Raw genomic sequence first — 22,381 nt, 5'->3', positions numbered from 1 at the left:
CAGCTGCTTGCAATCTACTGACGGAACGGAGACAGTTCCTGGAGAACCTCAGAGAGGGAACAAGGTGGGGCATCTCTGAGATGAGGAACCCGAGAGGTTGTGTGCTCTGAGATCACGCGGTTAGTGAGGAGTGGAATGACAGCTGCAGATTCTGTGACACTTCCATGAGCTTTCTTTTTCTTTTTAAACACACGTGGAAACATCAGATTTAAGGATACAGCTAAACAGAAAAGCTGCCCAGAGATAACTACTGTCACCCTGGTGGAGGACACCTTCCAGCCTCCTCCTTCTCTGTGTAGATGGACATGAACATGCCTGCAACGTGTGTCCTTATTTTACACAGTTGGATCACACACATACTGTTCAGGAGACTGCTTGTCTCCTTTACGATGCTAGTCAGCTATTTAAGTGGCTCCCTGCGAGGGGGCTGCCAAAGGGCGGGGAAGAGGGGCACTTCCAGGAAGTTCTCCCAGCAGGGCCTCAAGGAGGTAGGTGGAAGGCAGGCGGGTGAAGATGACACCTGGAGGGGAAAAGATGAGCCTGGTGAAACGTGTGGAGGGCTTGAGCACAGAGATGCTGAAGGGAGCCCGTTCAGGTCTAGGGGGTCGCAGAGGAGGCAGAGTGTAGAAAGCAATGTGCTTCGGGGCTCCTCCGAGAGGTGCAAGGTGCTGGTGAGCCTGGCTTTGTGCTGAGGGAAATTCCCATCTCTGGCTTCTTTAGGTAAAAGCAAAGCATCCGGCTTTCCTGCGGCTTCCCACACACCTTCAGATGGCGCTTCAGGAGGAAGAAAGCATGAAACCAGTGTTTTTCCAAGCTGTGTCCCAGAGAACACAAATCCCACAAAAACAGTTCTCCAGAAAAAGGGTTTAAAAAGTTTGAGAAATGCAATCTATAGTCACCCCACCTTGGAGAATCACAAGGCACAGAAGCTTACCTAGGCCCTGGGAAGTAAGGAGATTGGTTTCACCCAGGGTTTCCCAAATGTATTTTCTCAGAATGGTGCTTACCATCTCTGGGATTTCCCTCTTGCTCCAAGCCCAGTGATATTGGAGAAGACATCACGGAGCACCGGGATGGGAGTCTCCCCTCATCAAGGTGACTTCCTTACCATCAGCGGAAAGCCCCAGGCCTCAGGCGCCCACACCCCGGCCCTTGCAGGGTCCCACAAGGGCAGAAGTCAGCCATCTCAAGGGCTCTTCTGGCTCTAACATTCTCCTTCTGAAATTCATGCCAATTAAATCTCACTTGGAGAGACGACCTAGGGGGTGGGATAGCCTAGGTAATCAAATTTGTTGGTTAACTTCACTCATTTATTCAACAAATATTTCTTGAGTTCCTATTATGTGTCAGGAACTGTTCTAAGCATTGGAGATTCAGGAGGGAATCAGATAAGATCTTTTCTCTTATTGCTCTCATGAGAAACAGACTACAGATAAATAACTATCATATATTTGTCATCTAAACATTATGAAGATAAAGTAGTATAAGCACTGAGTGTGGAATGGGGGGATGGAGAGGGGTAAAGTGATCTGGGAAGGCTTTTCTTTTCTGGCTGTGCTGCACGGCTTGCGGGATCATAGTTCCCCAATCAGGGATTGAACCCGGGCCATGGCAGTGAAAGCACCGAGCCCTAAGCACTGGACCACCAGAGAATTCCCAGGGAAGGCTTTTCTAAACAGAAAAGCAGAGACCTGAGGAAGTAAAGGATGAAGCCATGCCTAGATCTCAAGGCAGAGCATTTCAGGCAGCTGGAATAGCAAGTGCAAAGGTCCTGAGGCAGGAGCATGATTGAGGAACAATGAGGAGGCCAATGTGGCTTAAGGGGTAAAAGACGGGGAGGGTATTAGGAGATGAGGTCGGAGAGATGGGGGGGCCAGATCTTGTGGGACTGTGAAGGTCATGGTAAGAACTCTGATTTTCTTCAGAGTGAGATGGGAAGCCATTGGAGGGATGGAGCAGGAGAGTGACATGTGATACAAGGGAGGATTTCTGCTCTCTCATGGGGTGAACAATTTTCTAAATGGTGAGAGCCCACTCTCTGCCTTTGAGAATAGCAGAACTTATGAAAAGTAATTGAATTTTCATCTGATGACTGAAGATCTCACAAGGCCTCAGGACTGGTTATTCATTCATTATACACCTACTATGTGCCAACATTTCTGCTAGGTACCAGGGATACAAATATAGTTGATATGACTTTTAGTTCCCGACTATTGATGCAAAACCATCACAATTACTTTGTACCCCTAATTAAGTAGGACCCCAAGCTTCCACTGGCCATGGTGGCAAGGAGTTCCATCTCAGTCATATTTCAGGAGGCAGATGTTCTCCCTTTCTTCTATGGTTCCATATGAATCCAGTGGCTCACAGGTGCCTGGGAGGGGAAGGGCCTCTGGTCCTCCAGTCTCTCATGGATGACGCCAAGATGCTCATTGTCCAAGCCCAGTGATATTTTCAAAGGCAAGCAGCTCCATCCCTCTGTGCCAACTAGGGCTTCCAAGATGCTTTCCTTGGTTCCATGATTACAGTTCGTAAGAACACAGTCTCCCTGGGATCTACTTTCCACTCTCAGCGATCAGGTCATCAATGGATGCTTCGTGGGTACGTAAGCAGTCCCCTTCCTCAAGCCTCTTATAACCTTTGGTCCAACAGACAAGTAAGGCAGTTGTGGCTGGGCTCTGTTGAGCCGTAGGATAGCCTAGAGCTATTTTGCTTACAAAGAGTAAGCCAAAGTAGGTTATACAACCCAAGTTCTTAAGTTTGTTTTTTTTTTAAATAAATTTATTTATTTTTGACTGCATTGGGTCTTCGTTGCTGCACGTGGGCTTTCTCTAGCTGCAGCGAGCAGGGGCTACTCTTCGTTGCAGTACGTCGGCTTCTCATTGCAGTGGCTTCTCTTGTGGAGCACAGGCTCTAGGCACACAGGCTTCAGTAGTTGTGGCTCACGGGCTTAGTTGCTCCGCAGCATGTGGGATCTTCCCAGACCAGGGCTCGAACCCGTGTCCCCTGCACTGGCAGGCAGATTCTCAACCACTGCGCCACCAGGGAAGCCCAAGCTGTTTTTTTGTTTGTTTGTTTTTAGTGTAATGTTCAGTTTTTAATGTGATTAATACAAAAATTATTCATTTTCAGTTTTGTGCAACATGGGAAGGCGTACAACAGTCTTGCTTCTGTTCTTGGGAAAGATGCTGTATTTCTTAAGACTGTAGAACAAAAACAGAAGTTTATATTTTTACTTTTTCTTGGAGGTAGAAGGACTTTCAGGGACCATCTAGACCAGATGAGAAAACTGGGTTCGTCCCTTAACCTCATCAAGTACTTGACCTCTCCAAGCATCAGTTTCCTCATGTCTTGGTTTTACTCCAGAGGATATTTACCATATATCACAGTCAGTCTTTTACTAGAAACAGTAACCAGTTGAGTAGAATTTCCTTTGCGTATTCACGTATGTTCTGTTTTTGCTTCATTCCCTAGTTACTTAGGGAAAATTTCTCTCTCCTTCAGCTCTCTTCTTTCTTCACTCTTTGACTCTCCTTTTTTCTTTCTTTACCCCCTTTAAATTTGTTTACCAGTTTATTATAACGGATACAGATGAACAGCCAGGGCAAGGTCCGGAAGGGTCCTGAATGCAGGAGCTTCTGTCCCCAGGGGACCGGGGTGCCCCACCCTCCCTTCATGCGGATGTGTTCACCATCCTGGGAGCACCAAGGTTGTTTTTAAGATCACTTGAAACTCTGGGTGATGGGAACCACGCTGGGGTAGGTTGTACTGGGCCCTACAACCTCACCTGGGCCCTCCTCTCAGCCCGGGAGGCCCCCAGCGCCCTTTGTTCAGGAAGCAGAAGTGCCGCAGTGATCTGCCGTGATGGAGTTTATCCTCTGCTGTGTAGGACGCTCTCAGAGAAGGGTCGATGGCAGCAGTGCTGCAGCACTAATGAAGTTTAGGAAGTGCTGAGCTGAAAAGGGCACGGATGGGGTAATTGAATCGGTGTCAGACACCTAATGGCTTCGAGAGACTTTTCTCCCTTATTTGGTAAGAAGAGCCCTTTCCCTCACATCCTCCGTAAAAGCTCACGGAGAAAAGGATGTTCACCCAGCTATATATCAACCCTGTATATTGAGCAGGAGTTTTGTGAAACCATATGGAGGAGTACCGTTTTAAAGAAGGCTTTGGAGACTGTTAATAGCAGGCTGGGCAGGGCACAGGAAGAGGCAAATGAGTGTTTTCTACAAGATGCTGCCAGGTGATAAAATATTAAAACCGATACCAACACTCGCTCTTCAAGGAATGGTCTTAATGATACTGTCAGATATCTGGGCCCTGTGGTCAAATGGACAGGGAGCTTTGTGCTTGATCAAAAATAGCTTAATGGGCGCCATGAATGGTTGCCAAGAATGCTTAATGGGGGGCCTTCCCTGGTGGCGCAGTGGTTGAGAATCTGCCTGCCAATGCAGGGGACACGGGTTCGAGCCCTGGTCTGGGAAGATCCCACATGCCGCGGAGCAACTAGGCCCGTGAGCCACAACTACTGAACCTGCGGGTCTGGAGCCCGTGCTCCGCAACAAGAGAGGCCACGATAGTGAGAGGCCCGCGCACCGCGATGAAGAGTGGCCCCCGCTTGCCGCAATTAGAGAAAGCCCTCGCACAGAAACAAAGACCCAACACAGCCAAAAATAAATAAATAAATAAATAAACATTAAAAATGCTAAAGATAAAACATTAAAAAAAAAAAAGAATGCTTAATGGGTGCCAGGCTCTGGGCTAAACTCTTACGTATGATCTCATTTAATCCTCACAACAATCCAGTGAGGGAGGCACTACTATTATCCACATCTTACAGATGAGGAAACTGAGCTTTGCCCAAGATCACACAGTTATGATGAAGTGAAGCTCGGCTTGAAATCTAGGATTGGAATCCAAAGCCAGTGTTTCCTTTCTTTACTTCTTTGACAAAAAACTCTAGGGAAAACCAAATATATCCGTATATGGTAAAAGATAGTACAAAAGAATTTACAATGAAAATTCTGTCTCCCCAGACCCCAGTCCACTGCAGTCACCATTACTGGTTTCTTGTGTTGCCTTCCAGCTGTATAGAATACACACACAGACGTGTACATGCTTGTGTGTCTAAATGTGTGTGTATACAAATGGTTGTGCGCTCTCCACACTACGTGCACCTGGCTTGATATGTCTTGGAAGTCTTTAGCGTCAGTACAGAGACACCTGCCTGGCTTTTAAATGGCTGAATAGTTCATAGTATGGATATATCGAAATTTAACCAGTCCACTCTTTAGGAACACTTAGGACTTTCTAGATTTTTCTTGGCCTTTCTAGATTTTTGCCATCAGTAACAATGTCTCAATAAGCATCCTCAGGCAAATGTCCCTGCATATATGTGAGAGCAACATCGTGTGTGCTTTTGATCACAAGAGCAAGATGACATCCAGGGACAGTTGGGGTCACTCCCAGGTTGCTGAAGCAGAGATTGCACTTCTCTCATCTCCAGGGCGTTGGGGGTGGCACCCAGGGGGCCATGCAGGCTCTTGGCTTTGGGACATCCCATCCATACTGCCCTCCAGTTTCGATAGTAACAGACTTCAGCACTGCCGGGTGCCCCAGTGACATTTCTGAATGAGAACAAGAATGTGGAGAGCAAAGGTTCCTCTCTCCAGCCACTATCTCATCCCATCCCCCTTGGGGCAGTAAAGGTCAACTGTTCTGCCTGCCACCCCAGGCAGGTGGAGACCTGTTACACCTAAGGAGGCATGGGCTGAAGTACAGAGAGGTGAAGCAGCTTACCCAAGGTCACACGGCATACATGTTGGGGAGGACCGTGGGATGGGGCCGTGTCTTCCATCTCCTCGTGCACTGCCCTCTCCACTGCCTCCTCATGTCTCAAGAAGTTCTGCTCAACAGAGGTTTGCCTCTTCTCTAGTTCGTACTAAGACTTGAGAAGATCCTGAAGCCCCTCCTGGGCTCAGGGCAGAGTGTGCAGGACTGATTAGCAAGGGGGAGGGGGTCGTCTTCTCACTTTTTTGCCTTCCCTTCACTGAATGAAGCTGGCTTTTTGTCTCATGGTGAAGTTTCTTATGTTAACTGCGGCTATATTTATATCAGTCAGGACAGTCTTTAGTGGTAACAAACAAATCCAAAATTATATTGGCTGAATACCAAGATTTATTTTTTTCCTTATTCATTCACTTCCTGATCCAGGCCACTCCCCCATGTCAGCTGTTCATCTTGTAGTGACTCAGTGACCCCATCTGCTTTCACCTTGTAGCTTTCCACCTCAGTAGGTGGCCTCTATGATTGCCCTGAGGGGCATGTGTGCAGTGCTGGGGGGTTGTGTGGGGAGAATGCAGGAGGGTCACACTAAGAGATGACTCTTAAATGCCTCTCTAGGTCACTTCCACTCAGCCCAATGGCCAGAAATAGGCACATAGCCACACCTAATTGCAAGAGACCAGGCAATGGCGGAGTGCCACATGGGTAACCCTGAGTAGTACGCATCTCTGCCAAGGCCACAGGCTAGTGGGGCCAGGTGAATGTGGGCTGCATGAATAGGCCTGTGGTCATTATTGTTAATAATAGTAGACTTGGGGACCAATAGTAGCTTTTAGGTGCTACTCAATTGCTAGCTCTTCTGTAGAGGACTTTTATTTTTCTTAACCATCTTATTGCCAAATAAAACACACGTACAGAAAACCCCACACAACAAACGCAGAGCTGAACCTTAGAAAATTATTATTAGGCAAATATTCTTTTTTTTCTATATTAATTGAAATTTATTAGTATCAGGGTCAATTTTATGCCTTCAGTATGGATTGTGTTTATTTCTGATTGTGGTACACTAGCACATCTTCAAGGCTTAATTCAATTTCAGGTTGCTTTTTACATGACAATAAGCATAATGAAGATAATGTCATATTTTATGACACATACTTTTTTCAAGTCTTAATAATTTTTCAGTTGAAGTATAATTGATTTATAATGTGCTAATTTCTGCTGTAGTGACTCACACATATATATATTCTTTTTTTAAAATATTCTTTTCCATTATGGTTTATCCCAGGAGATTGGATATAGTTCCCTGTGCTATAGAGTAGGATCTTGTTGTTTATCCATTCTAAATGTAATAGTTTGCATCTACTAACCTCAGTTTCCCAGTCCATCCCTCTCCCTCCCCCCAACCCCTTGGCAACCACAAGTCTGATCTGATCTCTATGTCTGTGAGTCTGTTTCTGTCTTGTAGATAGGTTCATTTGTGCCATATTTTAGATTCCACGTATTAGTGATATCATATGGTATTTGGCTTTCCCTTTCTGACTCACTTCACTTAGTGTGATAATCTCTAGTTGCATCCATGTTGCTGCAAATGGCATTATTCCATTCTTTTTTTATGGCTGAGTAGTATTCCATTGTATGTATGTACCACATCTTCTTTTTTTTTAATTAATTAATTAATTTGTTTTATTTTTGGCTGCATTGGGTCTCTGTTGCTGCACGCGGGCTTTCTCTAGTTGTGGAGAGCGGGGGCTACTCTTCGTTGTAGTGTGCGGGCTTCTCATTGCAGAGGCTTCTCTTGTTGCAGAGCACAGGCTCTAGGTGCACGGGCTTCAGTAGTTGTGGCACGCAGGCTCAGTAGTTGTGGCTCGTGGGCTCTAGAGCACAAGCTCAGTAGTTGTGGCGCACGTGCTTAGTTGCTCCATCATGTGGGATCTTCCCGGACCAGGGCTTGAACCCATGTCCCCTGCATTGGCAGGCGGATTCTCAACCACTGCGCCACCAGGGAAGCCCCACATCTTCTTTATCCATTCATCTATCTGTTAATGGACATTTAGGTTCCATGTTTTGGCTACTGTGAATAGTGCTGCTATGAACATAGAGGTGTAGGTATCTTTTTGAATTATAGTTTTGTCCAGGTATATGCCCAGGAGTGGGATTGCTGGATCATATGGCAGGTTCTATTTTCAGTTTTCTGAGGAACCTCCATATTGTTCTCCATAGTGGCTTTACCAACTTACATTCCCACCAACAGTGTAGGAGGGTTCCCTTTTCTCTACACCTGCTCTAGCATTTGTTGTTTGTAGACTTTTTAATGATGGTCATTCTGACTGGTGTGAGGTGGTGCCTCATTGTATTTTTGATTTGTATTTGTCTAATAATTAGTGATGTTGAGCATCTTTTCCTGTGCCTACTGGCCATCTGTATGTCTTTTTTGGAGAAATGTCTATTAAGGTCTCTTGATAAGGCAAATACTCTTGAAACTGCCTCCCAACGCAAGAAACAGAACTTAATAATAGAGCTAATTTAAAAAATTTTTGGACTAAGCACTTTGTTTCTCCAAACTTGAGTCTAACGCAGATTTGGAAAAGTGAAATTTTGAATTTCAGAGGTACCATGCTCCGCTTTTACGCTGAGGGCTGCCTAATCCCGATAATGAACTTGCAGTGAGCCTGTGACGGAGGGAGCGAGGAGGTCCTCCCTTCTCGTGGCGAATGTGAGGGCGGGGATGTGGGGTTCCTGGGCGTGCTGCTGCCAGACTCTCCCCGGGCGCGCTAACTGTGCCCTTGCTCCCGGGGTCAGCCTGTTTCTTGTGGCCACAGTGCTCCCAGGCGGTGCGTCCGTCCACAGAGGTCACCCCACCCACCGTGAGGCCCCTCCTCCAAACTGCAGCCTGGAGGCCAGCCTGACCTCGGGGACTCCCAGCTCTGGGCGGGAGTCCCAACGCCCCTGCCAAGGTATGTGTCAGCCTCAGAGCAGCACACCATGTTTTGGTAACTCGCAAAGGCCGAATCCTAGAAAGACTGCGTGTTCCCGGCCACCGGCCGCCCAACCTTGGCGCTGCTCGGCCCGCCTCCGGGGAGCCCGTGCACCTGCCGAGAGGCAGCAAGGGCAGGGCGCTCCCATCTGGCCCTGTCAACATATATTTCTAGGCTCAAGTCAGACTCGGGAAAGTATGGCTTTCTCCCGCCCCCACACCCTGGCCCCCCTGCACCCATGAAGAAGCAGCTGACCCAGGTTTTGATAGAAAAAATGAGCATCTTCACAGTCAGACGAGAAGAGCAGAAGCAAACATGTGCTGCCCTAATCTAGCTCAGACCCGACCCTCTTTCTGAGGAAGGGTCGAGGAACCTGCCTCCTCTCTCTCTTTTCAGAGCATTTGGAACAAACTTCCAAAATACCAGAGGCTGAGTGCAAATCTCCTTTGCTGTCATCAAGAGGAGTGATGTATCATGCAAAACACGCCGTTTCTCTCGTCCCAAAATGCTGCATATATACTTACATTTAGTGTCATTTTACATGTGCAAGGTATTTTTTAAAAGAAATTCTTTTCTCTCTCTCTTTTTTTCCAAACCAAAAACACCAGCTGTAAAACCCACTGCTTCCTTCCCCGCCAAGTCTGCAGCGGTAGGAGGTGGCGGAGGCAGACAGCCGGGGCCCCCTGTGCTCTGAGTCAGGCCTCCCTCTCGGTGACTCACTGCCTGCAGAACAAACTTAAAAGCTGGTGAATGGCACTTAGGGGCCCACAAGCATGCAGGGAGGCCTGAAATATTTGCAGAGGTGCACACTGCTCATAGGATGAAAGGCCACTATGTAAATATCTGGGCCCCATTGGGGCGAGGCATCTTCAAAGTGGCTTCTGCTTGTCGCATCAAGCCAGCAAGGAAGCAAAGACGTTCATTCAAAAGCAGCATGCAGGAACCACACCACAACTTCCTGGCCCCAGAGGGGAGACTCAGAAAAGGACCACAGCTGCGGGTCCCGTGTTTCTCCTCCACTGCACGCTGCACAGGATGATATTGTGGTGGCCTACAATGTCAGCTTTCAGGCTGGGCAGACATGATCAGTTTTGTCTCTTTTGGCAAGGAAAGGCTTTTTTGGAAGACGCTCAAAAGGCAACCATAGTTACTAATGGGGCATGGTGAGCATGAGACAGAGGTAGTTATTACCCAGGCTTGACAAAAGAAGACAAAAACACGAGATGGTTTTTGCATCAAGCCACAAATATTACTCCCAAAGACTCCCCCCCCAGGTGAGTGCAGAAGCAGACCAGACACACATGATACCCCTTGCAGCATCTCCCTAAGATTCCCAGAAAGTCCCACACAAATGTGAAACCTGGCAACAACCCTATGACCAAAGAGGAGGCTGGGAGCCAAACTCCAGGCAGATTTTTCACTAACCACGTTGTCCCCTGGGATGCATTCAGAAGGACATTCTTGGATTTCGCACCATTTGTGTTGCCCCCCCTCTGAGCCAGAATGGGACAGACAGTCCCCAAGAAGGAAGGAAATAGTTTCGTTTTACTCAGTTCCTTCGTTGGTGACGATCTTCCACCTGGGCAGGCAGGAATTATCTTCGAGGTCAGACAGAGAGTAGTTTCATCCTCCTTTCCTGCCTCTGTCTAAATGACAAAGAGTACAGATCCCAGCAGGCAACACAGTGTGTGAGAGAGAAGGATGGCTGAAGGTGTGCATCATCTTCAGAGGTTTAATTGCTAGAGAAAGTGCCATCAACAGTGGTAGAAAAGGGAAAGGTGCTGGGAGTGGCTGCTCAAAGGTCTGCAAACTACATTTGGTTTTCCAGCCTAATCAGAGATCCCGAGAGCTGAGCAGGACAACCCCAGGCTGGCTCAGAGACACCCCAGACGATGCCCACCAGCATGAGCGTCTGAGCCAAGCAGGCTTCTGTCCCCGAGAGGAAACTGCCAGCACCCAAGCGGGAGGCTAAGGACCCTGCATTTACCTCATCTGATGGGCAAGACTGAGCCTGGATAGAGGGGTACTTCTCCATGTGATGGAAAAGTACCAACAAGGGGCCAATGAAAAGACAGTAGAGCCTGAAGGAGAGAAAAGCTGTCCTCAAGACTTGGAAAGAGCAGATCTCTCTGAACATGACTGTTCTTGATTTTTCTACAAGAAACAGAGGCTGATCTTAGATAACGGCTGCGCTGTGTCCTCTGAGAGATGCAAGAAGATATGGTCTCAATGGAACTGGCCGAAGAAGGAACTTAGAAGGAACAAAACAGTCTGAGATATAAGAAGAGATACAAAGAGAGCTGGCGAAAATAAGATAATATAAAGTACCCAGAAGAGAAAAGCCAGAGTCAAAACTGCATTTGAAGAGAGAAAGGGCAGAATTGAGTAAGAAACAGCCTGTTGACCAAAGAGAGGAAGAGGTCACAAACTTTTTGTTCTCAGGATCCCTTTATACTCAAAAATTATTGAGGACCCCAGAGAGCTTCAGTCTGAGTAGGGTACAACTATTGATATGACTGCATTAGAAACTAAAACTGAGAAATTAAAAAATGTTTATTAAAATTTTATTTTAAATAATAAGCCCTTTGCATGTTAACATAAATAACATTTTAAATGAAAAACAACTGCTTTCCAAATAAAAAAAATATTTTTGTAAGAAGAGAGTCACTGGCTTATATTTTGCAAGTCTCTTTAATGTCTGACTAAATGAAAGAAAACTGTATTCTCATAGTTTTTTAAAAATTGAGACATAATTGACATAACATTATACTAGTTTCAGGTGTGCAACATGCTGATTCAGTATTTGTATATACTGTGAAAGGTTCACTACAGTAAGTTCATCACACAGTTAAAATTTTTTTTTCTTGTGATGAGAACTTCTAAGATTTACTTTCTTAGCAACTTTCAAATATACAATATAGATTATTAACTATAGTCACCATGCTGTACATTATTCCCAGGACTTACTCGATTTTATAATTGGAAGTTTGTACCTTTTGACCCCCTTCACCCATTTCACCCACCCCACACTCCCTCTCTCTAGCAACCACCAATATGTTCTCTGTATTTATGAGTTCATTTTTCTTCCTTTCAGAATCCACATAGAAGTGAAATTATACAGTATTCATCTTTCTCTGACTTATTTCACTTAGCATGATGCCCTCAAGGTTCATCCATGTTGTCACAAATGGCAAGTTTTCTTTTTTATAATAATCGAGTAATATTCCAGTGTATGTGTGTGTGTCTTGGCTACTGTAAATAATGCTAGAATGAACGTTGGGGTGCCTTTGTCTTTTTGAGTTAGTGTTTTCATTTCCTTTGGATAAACACCCAGAAGTGGACTTGCTGGATCGTATGTTCTATTTTTAATTTTATGAGGAACCTCCACCATACTGTTTTCCATAGTGGCTGCATCAGTTTACATTTTCCCCAACAGTGCACAAGGGTTCCCTTTTCTCCACATCCTTGCCAACACTTGTTATTTCTTGTCTGATTGATAGTCATTCTAACAGGGGTGAGGTGATATCTCATTGTGGTTTTGATTTGCAATCCCTGATGACTAGTGATGTTGAGCACTTTTTCATGTACCTGTTGGCCATCTGTATGTCTTCTTTGGAAAAATGTCTATTCATTTCCTCTGCTCATTTTTTAATCAGATTGTGGTTTTGCTATTGAGTTGTATGAGTTCTTTATATATTTTGGATATTAACCCCTTATCAGATATATGCTTTGTAAGTATTTTCTCCCATTCCATAGGTTTCCTGTTCATTTTGTTGATGGTTTCCTTTGCAGTGCAGAAGATTTTTAGTTTGATGTAGTCCCACTTATTTATTTTTGCTTTTGTTACCTTTGCTTTTGGTGTCAAATCCAAAAAGTCACCACCAAGACCAATGTCAAAGAACTTTTCACTGATGTTTTCTTCTAGGAGTTTTATGGTTTCATGTCTCACATTCAAGTTTTTAGTCCATTTTGATGTTTGTGTATGGTGTGATAGTGGTCCAGCTTTTGCATGTGGCTATCCAGTTTTCCCACCACCATTTGTTAAAGAGACTATTCTTTCCCCATTGCACATTCTTGGCTCCTTTTCTGTAAATACATTGACCATGTATGTGCGGGACTATTTTTGGGTTCTCTATTCTGTTCCATTGATCTATGTGTCTGACGTTATGCTGAGGCCATGCTGTTTTTATTACTATAACATTGTAATACAGTTTGAAATCAGGGAGCCTCCAGTTTTGTTCTTCTTTCTCAAAATTGCTTTACCTATTCAGAGTCTTTTGTGGTTCTATACAAATTTCAGGATTGCTTGTTCCATTTCTGTGAAAAATGCCGTTGGAATTTTGACAGGGATTTATTGGATCTGTAGATTGCTCTGGGTAGTATGGACATTTTAACAATATTACTTCTTCCAACCCATGAACACAGAATATCTTTCCATTTATTTGCATCTTCTTCAATTTATTTCATCAGTGTCTTATAGTTTTTAGTGTATAGGTCTTTCACCTACTTGGATAAATTTTATTCCTAGGCATTTTATTCTTTTTGGTGTGATTGTAAATGGGATTATTTTCTTGTCTTCCTAATAATTCATTATTAATGTCTAGAAATGCACCAGCCATTTGTATATTGATTTTGTATCCTGCAACTTTACTGAATTTATTAGTTAAACAGTTTTCTTTTTTTTTGGTGGAGTCTTTATAAAGGGTTTTCTACATATATAATATCATGTCATCTGCAAATAGAGACTGTCTTACTTCTTCCTTTCTGATTTGGATGTCTTTTATTTCTTTTTTCTCACCTAATTACTCTGCCTAGGGCTTCTAATACTATGTTGATTAAAACATACGGCGAGAGTGGGCATCCTTGTCTTGTTCCTGATCTTAGAGGAAAACCTTTCAGCTTTTCATCATTGAGGATATTAGCTGTGGGCTTGTCATATATGGCCTTTATTATGTTGAGGTACTATCCTTTTAAACCCACTGTAATGAGATTAAAAAAAAAAATCTAAATGGATGTTGAATTGTGTCAAAAGCTTTTTCTGTATCATCCATAGAGATTATAATGATTTTTGTTCTTCATTTTGTTAATGTGCTGTATCACATTGATTGATTTGAAGATTTTGAACTGTTCTTCCATCTCTGGAATAAATCCCACTTGATCATGGTATATGATTCTTGTAATTATTATTGAATTTGGTTTGCTAATATTTTGCAGAAAAGTTTTGCACCTATGGTTATCAGGCTTATTGGCCTGGAATTTTCTTTTCTTGTGGTGTCCTTGTCTGGTTTTGTATTAGAGTAAATGAGTTTGTGTTTCCTCTTCTTTCTTTATTTTTTGGAAGAACTGGAGAAGGATTGGTATTAATTTTTCTTTCTTTTTTTTTTTTTTTCTTTTTTTTTTTTGCCACACAGCATGGCTTGTGGGATCTTAGTTCCCTGACTAGGGATTGAAGCTGGGCCATGGCACTGAAAGTGCCGAGTCCTAACCACTGGACCACCAGGGAATTCCTGATTCCATCTTGATAGGTTGTATGTTTCTAGAAATTTATCCATTTTTTCTAGGTTATCCAATTTTTTGGTGTATAATTGTTCACGGTAGTCTCTTAAGATCCTTCATATTTCTGTGGTATCAGTTGTAATGTCTCCTCTTTCATTTCTGATTTTATTTATTTGAGTCCTCTGTTTCTTGGTGAGTCTAGCTAAAGGTTTGGCAATTTTGTTTATCATTTTAAAGAACCAGATTTTAGTTTCCTTGATCTTGTCTAGTGCCTTTTAAGTCTCTGTTTCATTTATTTCCACTCTGATCTTTGTTGTGTCTTTCCTTCTACTAACTTTGGGCTTCATTTGTTCTTCTCTTTGTAGTTTCTTGAAGTATAAAGTTAGGTTGTCTATTTGAGATATTTCTTGTTTCTTGATGTAAGCATTTATCACGATAAACTTCCCTCTTAGAACTGCTCTTTTTCCATTATTTCACTTTCAGTCTCTGTGTGTCCTTACATCAGAAGTGAGCTTCTTATAGGCAGTACATAAGATGGCTCTATAGAGACGCATTATAATTAAAATGTCAAAAGTTAAAGACACGAAGAGAATCTTAAAAGCTGTAAGAGGAAAACAACTTGTTACATACAAGGGAACTACTATAAGACTGTCGGCTGATTTTCAGCAGAAACTTTGCAGGCCAGAAGGCAATGGCATGATATATTCAAAGTGCTAAAAGAAAAAAACTTCCACCCAAGAATATTCAATGCCCAGAAAAGTTTTCCTTCAGAGTTGAAGGAGAGAGAAAGTTTTTCAGATAAGCAAAAGCTAAAGGAGTTCATCGTCACTAAACCAGCACTACAAGAAATGTTAAAGGGACTTCTTTAAGTTGAAAAGAAAGGGCACTAATTAGTAACAGAGAAACATATGAAACTATAAATCTCAATGGTAAAGGTATATATATATATATATATATATATATATATATATATATGGTAAAATTTAGAATAATCGAATGTTGTAAAGGTGGTGGATTAATCACTTATAAAGCTAGTATGAAGGTTAAAAGACAAAAGTAGTAAAAATAACTATAACTACAATAATTAGTTAAGGGATACAGTAAAGTATGTAAAGATAAGGAGTAAAGTATGACAGGAAAAACAGAAAATGAAGTGGGGGGAGATTAAAAATGTAGACCTTTAGAATGAGTTCAAACTTAAGTTGTAATCAACTTAAAATAGACTGTTATAAGTTGTTATATGTAAGCCTCATGGTAATCACAAAGCAAAACCCATGGTAGATATACAAAAGAGAAAGTAATCTAACCATACCACTAAAGAAAATCGTCAAATCACAAAGGAAGAGAGCAAGAGAAGAAGAAAGGAACAGAGAAACTACAACACAGTCAGAAAATAATTAACAAAATGGCAATGTGTGTGTGTGTGTGTGTGTGTGTGTGTGTGTATAATTACTTTAAATGGAAATGGACTAAATGCTCCAATCGAAACTCATAGAATGGCTGAGGATGTATTTTTAAGTAAAAACAAACAAAAAAAAAACAGGTTTCAGAGCAGTATAGGTAGATGCATAGCTGTATTTTTGTTCCTCTCCAAAGAGAAAAGAAACGCATGCACACATACACACACAAATGTATACACATACACACATCTGTGTATAAATGTATAGAAAAATCTGGAAGGACACACAATGCTTACTTTGGGTGGGACAGAGGAGTGTTATGGGTTGAATTGTGTCTCTCCCAAATTCATACAGAGTCCTAATCTCTTTCCTCAGAATGTGAACTTATTTGCGGATAGGTCTTTACAGAGATAATCAAGTTAAAATTAGCCATTAGAGTGGACCTTAATCCAGTATGACTGGATTATAAACAGGGGAAATTTAGACACAGAGATACACAGAGAGAGAAGATGATGTGAACAGTCCTAGCAAACTAGTACAAGGAGACACTCCTTTTTATACTTCTGTGGTGTATGACATTTTTATGACTATGTATATTACTTTTATAATAATCAGAGCCCTCCCCCAAAACTGGGGAAAAAAAATAAGAGACAAGACACAACGAGAGGAAAAGGATACAAGGCATGACTATCACGTAACTGGCTTTATTCCTCCTTTATAAATTTACAGAGCCTGTCTCCTTCTACTCTCCACCCTCTACCCCACCTCCGCCCTGGCCCCAACACTGCCCTTTAGGGGGTCAGCTTGCCTGGAAGGAACCGCTAACACTGGTGGCTGCTCTAGCTGAGGAGATGGCAGGGCCCTGATTTGCAAGGTCACAACTGGTATCTGGTGGTGCAAGATGTCACCAGGGTCCTCTTCCTTCATTCCACCCATCTGGTTCGGGCCTAAACAAACAGACGAAGTGTGATATTTCTAACCAGCTAACCCCACAAATCAGAAAGCCCAACAGGCCTGCAGTCAGAGTGCCTGCAAGCAGCCGGCACACTTTTACAAGCTCTGGCCCCTCGTTCACATGGATGGCACTGTGACGGCCTGTTTGAAAGCCACACTCAAATAACAAACCACCCTGAATCCCTGGGAAACAGAACTCTTGTGACAACACTTTGTCCCCTGGGAAGATCTCCTGATTTCCTGGGGGGGGCGCCCACCGTTAAGGGTGAGTGGTAACTAGCAACGGGAGAGCAGCAGGGAGAAACAGAGGCCCAGGAGATGAGGCCACCGACTCACACCCCAAAGGCCACAGACGCGGGGCTGGAGGTTGAGGAAGGCAGCTCTGCAAGGCAGGTTGTGTGCACCGGCTCCTGAGGAACCAGGCAGCCCTGTGCCCTTCTGCAGCCTCTCAAGGGCCGTGAAGGGATCTGGGAGGGCCAGCGAGGAAGCAAAACCTAATTTAGAATTGCGGAGAGGTTCAGAAAAAGAAATCTCAACACATATTTTGTAGGTCTACATACTCACAAAATATCCACAATGGCTTCAGCCTCCTGTACTTCAAAAGATGCTGTCCTCTCCAGTTCTTGGTGTTTCCTAGGGTCCCAGAATAGAGGAGGAACTGAGGGAGGAAGGAAGGAGCATTTTGAAGCACCTCCTGAGTATCGCACTGTAACGATAGTGTGAATTGTAATCAATGAGCCTCACGACATGCTGAGGGTGGGTATTATCCCACTTGTTACACCCAGGGAAACCGAGGCTCAGAAGGGTGACATCACTTGCCCAAGGGCTAATGGCTAGTAACTATCTAATGACTAGTAACGTGTTTCTCAACCCCTGCTTCCTCACCTGTGAAGTGGAAATGAACCCTCTACTCCGAAGAGGGTTGAAGGAGATGACGGACGTAGAGCCCAGCTCCTGGCTGAGCACGCAGGGCACCAGATGACAAATGAATCCTGTAGCAGCCTGATGGGCCAAGAGGGGGGACTGGGCAAGGCTCTTCCTGGTGCCCACTTTTCAAGCCCACAAACAGGGAGGGGGTGGACAGAGCTATCAGTGAGGCCCGGCAAGGACCTGGGCTCTGCAGTCAGTCATCTGGTTTGGTCCTTGCCTCATGTGACCACAGGTTACCTTAGTTACTTACCCTTTCTAAGCCTCAGTTCCTCAACTCCAAACAGGGATGACAGGAGGGACATGCCTTGTGGGGTGGCGTGAGGGCAGATCTCGGGCCCCCTGAAGCTCTGGACGTGCCTTCCAAGTTCTTCTCTTTTTTTAAAAATCAGAGCAATTTATTCAGGATTGTCATAATCAGTAAATGAATATATACTGTCTCAGCAGATATTATTTTTCTACTTCACCAATTCTCCTTCAGAGCAATCCCTCTATTCCTTTACCATCAAACTTCTTGAAAACATGTTTTACATTTGATGTTTTGATTGACTCCATGTTGACTCTTCACCCCCTATTAACCTGGTTTGTGCCCCCCCCCCACCCCAGTCTAATGAAAGAGCTCTCATGGAGTTCTCTCATCATCTCTTAACTACCAATCTTCACGGCTTGTTTCTCTCCATTCATTTTCTAATTCCCAGCATCTCCTGTTGCTTTTCACCTTTGCCAGTGGTTTGGAAAAGTCACCCCTTCTGGGAAGAGTCAAGACTAATATGAAGGGACCCCCCTGCACATCTCTTTTTAAGGCCCCTACTTGGTTCCCTAGAGAAGAAGCTGAAATTTTCTTCTGTGACCCTTAAAGGACTCCACACTTTATTTCCTCCAAGGGATTGTCACGGTAACATTTGAGTATCCAAAGATCCCATTTGGAACTGAAAGGGGGCCAAATATCACTAAAATCCAACCGCTCTGAGGAGACCAAGGATCTTGCAGTTTTAACAATTGTGTTCTGTGAGAAACTATCTTCCAAACTCCACACACACACACACACTCTCTCTTAAGGTTCAGCAGGAATCAGTGGGAAACAAGCTGGAGGAAGTACAGCTGCTCCCTCTGAGGAGCACGCGTGGGGGAAGCCAGGCCGAGGAAGAGGGGGTGTTCCCTGGGCGGTGATACAGCATTCTTTTCACTTGAGGCATCCGAGCCCAAGGAGCTGCAGTCTCCCCTGGGGAATATGACATAACCAGAGGCGGGAAGGGCCTCAAAAACAGACCGGTGTCCACACATCCTCCTCGAAAGGAAACCCCTTCCCATCCTGTGTGCGAGAGCTCCCACGTCCGCACAGGCTCGAACGCCACCCTGTCTCCAGACAAACATCCCAAAGCCAGCGATCTGATAGGATGTGTTTATATTTACATGGTACATTTTTAAAGCAATGGCTACATTGGTCATACATATTAGAAACCATAAAAAAAAGTTAAGAACTAAAATGTACATCATACACTTGTATATATATTTTTTACACAGAGGTAAAAAGGCTTATTATAAAAAAATCAATACAACGGGGTTTTTAGTATACAGGTAAAGAATGAATTATGCTTCAGGCACTTTAATTTGTTAATGTGAGCAAATAGCTTGGTGGTTTTGGGGCGGGGGGGCGAGGTTCGGGGAAAGCTTCCAAACAGAAAATCTTTTGGTTAATGTTTTGTTACCACAGATACAAAAATAAAATCTGAATAATTTCTCTTAGATGGTTGACATCAGTATGGCAAAGCTGACTGGGAAAATACTACACACTGTTCGGCTGCAGTGTGGCAATTAGAGAGAGACGTATTTACATAAATGTCCCCATGGCTTTCCTTGTGCCTTCTTCACAAACCAAAAAGGATACGCGGAGTAAGATTCACTAGCGTTAACTCTTCAAAGGGGTGGAAAAGGACAAGGGGGAAAGGAAGATAGAAACAGATAATGACTAAACAGAGAGGGCAAACAAAAGCAGCTGGGATAGGTGTATTCTTACTGAAATAAATAGGGACGCTTGAACTGAGGTCTAACAAAACATACATTAGTGTTGTGCTTTGTAGAGAGGAGACCTTGAGAAAGACCCTGAGAAAATGCCTCAGGACGGGGGAGAAGATGGTCTTTCGACAGCATCTGGAGGCTGGCTGAAGGTTTCTAGATGTTCTCCAGGCTGGGAAGTGGCTCTTTTCTTGCATTGCCAGATTAACAGCTCTCTGCTCCTTTCCCAAACTGGAAGACCCAAACCAGTCACTTCGACAAACGAAGACGTCTACCAACAAACTCATAAGCACACTGGGTATTTACATCGATGATCTGATAAAGAAATGCAAAGGGCTCTCAGGTGAGCTGAAAACATTCCCAGGAAGGTAAGCGTGGCTAGCACTTTCTCAATATGATTGGCAGACTAGAAAAAAAGTCCCTTTCCTTGGAGACTGATGTCCTGTGTGCAACTGAGAAGGGATGGGGGGAGTGGGGAGAGAGGAATGAGGCCGTGTGCTCAGCTGGCAATAATCACAGGAAGATCACGGCGGGAAGGAGAGCCAGCGCTGACAAGCCTGTCCCCTATGGTCTCCACGGCGTTCTGATTGTACTATGCTAGGTACAGGTAACCACTCTTCACTTTTCTTCTTTCTGCAGTAACATTTGGCTATTCCTTGCAATATATTAGAAAAATACTCTTTTCCAGCTAATTAGAAGCCTCCTACGTGGCAAGGCGACAGGTGGACCCAGCCTGCTGACCTAACCATCCGTGCACCCAAAGTGGCAAGTTTGGGTTTGCAGGAGAAAGACACTTAGGCATCGGAAGGGTTTTTACATATGGCCTTGTTTTTTCCCAAGTGTAAACGAAGAATTTGGTGACGTGAAATCGAGTCCAAAATGAAAACAAAAACACAAACCCATGAACAAAATGCAACCCACCACTCTTCAAATTGATGACATTTAAAATTTCCCCCAGTTAATAGAAAATAGCCACTGGGGGGGGGGAAAAAAGCTCCCGTAAGTTTTATTTACAACCTTTAGCGTTTCTCAACTGGACCGTGTTCGGGAGAACACTGGTTTGGTTTGAAGAGACTATTTGGTTTGCAAAACAATGAGCAAAATTTCTTACTTCATTAGCGGTTTCTTCTGCTATTGCTAAATTTTTACAAGTGGTGGTGACACAATTTTAAAAAGTTCTCCTTTAGGGGTAACCAGGGAGGCTCGGAGAAACCTGGAATCCCCTTTCTAGCCCTGGTCTGAGAGGATGCGATGCAGTTTAAAGAATTTTCCTGATTCTCGCAAGTTAATCTGAAGTTAAGGCTCAGTTCTCAGTCATTTTACGAGAGAATGTTTTGCATCAGTGAGTAACTGACCGACTTTTTTGGGGGGAGGGGTGTGGAGACAGAAGATGATGATGGGCTCAAGATAGAAACTGCAGCTTACATGGGAAGTTTGGCTTTAGAAAAGTTAAAGCGATCTCGTTTTGTGGTAGAAGTTTGTTAACTAGCTCACCTCCTATACATAATAACTGACTGCAGGTGAAAATACGTCTGGCAGGGTTTCATCATTCTGACGTTCCATTTCCACAGGAACCTGAGGAAGCAAGCTCGTTAGCCACAGGCAAGCTCAACCAAGAGAAAGATGGTCTTCGGAGCTCCTGGAAAAACCAACGACAAAACCCACCAAAAAATCAGCAGTTCCCACTGAAGGCGCCTTGGAACTGGAAGAGGTGGGCAGGAAGGACATGAAATCAACACCTGTATGACGAGACAGTTAGCTTGATTACAGATTGTTAGTAATACATGAGCGTCTAGGCGGCGGTTCCTTGCCTTAGAACACTGTGTGCGCGCGCGCGTGGGTGAGACTGATGCAGGGGTTGCAGAGTTCACCAGGCAGGTTCCCCAGGCTGGAACGGCGCCTTGGGTACACCCGGGAGCGGGCAGAGATGAGAGGATGGAGAAGACAAGTCCCCCTGGGGCTGTGGACGGAGGGCGGTGGGGAGGGAAACCGAGTCACACAGCTGCTTTGTGCTTCCCGCCGCAGCACCTGCACATCACTCCGCAGTGGTAGCAGGCCCGCAGGGGCAGGTAACAGCACATACAGGGCGCCAAGAAAGACAAGGCGATAAGAGCCATCCACCGGAGGCAAAACTTCTCGTCGCTAGTATCGCACGAGCACGGGTCTGTGTAGTCCCCCTCGGGGTCCGACATACAGTGATAGAGCATGCTGTCCGCACACCACATACAGCTCACGCGGCGGATGCAAGTTCTCACGGAGTCGGGCGCGTCCTGACAGTGGCCCCTCCGGTTCTCCTCGTGGTTGAACATGTCGCGGCAGTACTCGCACCGAGAGCGCTCCCCGTCCTCCTTCCGCCGCCGGGACTTGCCCCGGGAGGGCTGGGTCTTGATCACGCTGCCTCCGCGCCCTTTAGGGTCCTCGCCGAGGCCAAAGTCCGAGGAGTCCACGTAGGGGTAGTTGTAGTCGTGCTTGGGGACCTCGCCCTTGGCGAAGCGCACGTAGGAGTCCGCGTCCTCCGAGGGGTCCAGGTATTTGCCCCTCACCGGCGCGTGCCGGTAATCCTCGTAGCCCGTCATCCAGATCTTCTCTCGGGGGTTGATGCGCACGATCTCCTCGTCGTCGTCCGGGAAGCTCACCTGGCGGTAGGGCCTTGGCATCGGCTGCCCCAGGAAAAAGGAGGCGTTACTTCATAGCAGTGGCAAAACAAACCTCCAATATGCATCTTTCACCTTGGCAAAGGCATTGCTTTAAGGAACTGACCCATCCTGTAACGACTGAACAGCTTGTGGGTCAAAGATGTATTTCAAATTGCGAGTCCCAATCCCT

The 22,381-nt window shown here is 44.7% G+C and overlaps 1 protein-coding gene and 1 long non-coding RNA gene across 2 annotated transcripts in view; one reads left to right on the top strand and one right to left on the bottom strand.

The window, feature by feature from the left end:
- The first annotated feature begins 6,887 nt into the window (after positions 1 to 6,887).
- LOC309643724 lies at positions 6,888 to 20,539 on the top strand. The gene is made up of 2 exons (XR_014254031.1): positions 6,888 to 7,424; positions 7,790 to 20,539. It is a non-coding gene; the product is annotated as an uncharacterized lncRNA (long non-coding RNA).
- Positions 18,928 to 22,381, bottom strand: part of SPRED2 (sprouty related EVH1 domain containing 2) — a 121,471-nt gene continuing 118,017 nt past the window's right edge. The window contains exon 7 of the mRNA XM_082426649.1: positions 18,928 to 22,215. Coding sequence (XP_082282775.1) covers positions 21,550 to 22,215 — 666 coding nt within the window. The 3' untranslated portion in view covers positions 18,928 to 21,549. The remainder of the gene's footprint in view (positions 22,216 to 22,381) is intronic.

The sequence above is a fragment of the Balaenoptera physalus genome (genome assembly GCF_965194825.1).
Source record: "Balaenoptera physalus genome assembly, chromosome: 15".
NCBI lineage: Eukaryota > Metazoa > Chordata > Mammalia > Artiodactyla > Balaenopteridae > Balaenoptera > Balaenoptera physalus.
Note: the sequence above shows the minus strand (reverse complement) of the source record. Positions and strands in the feature narration are given on the sequence as shown.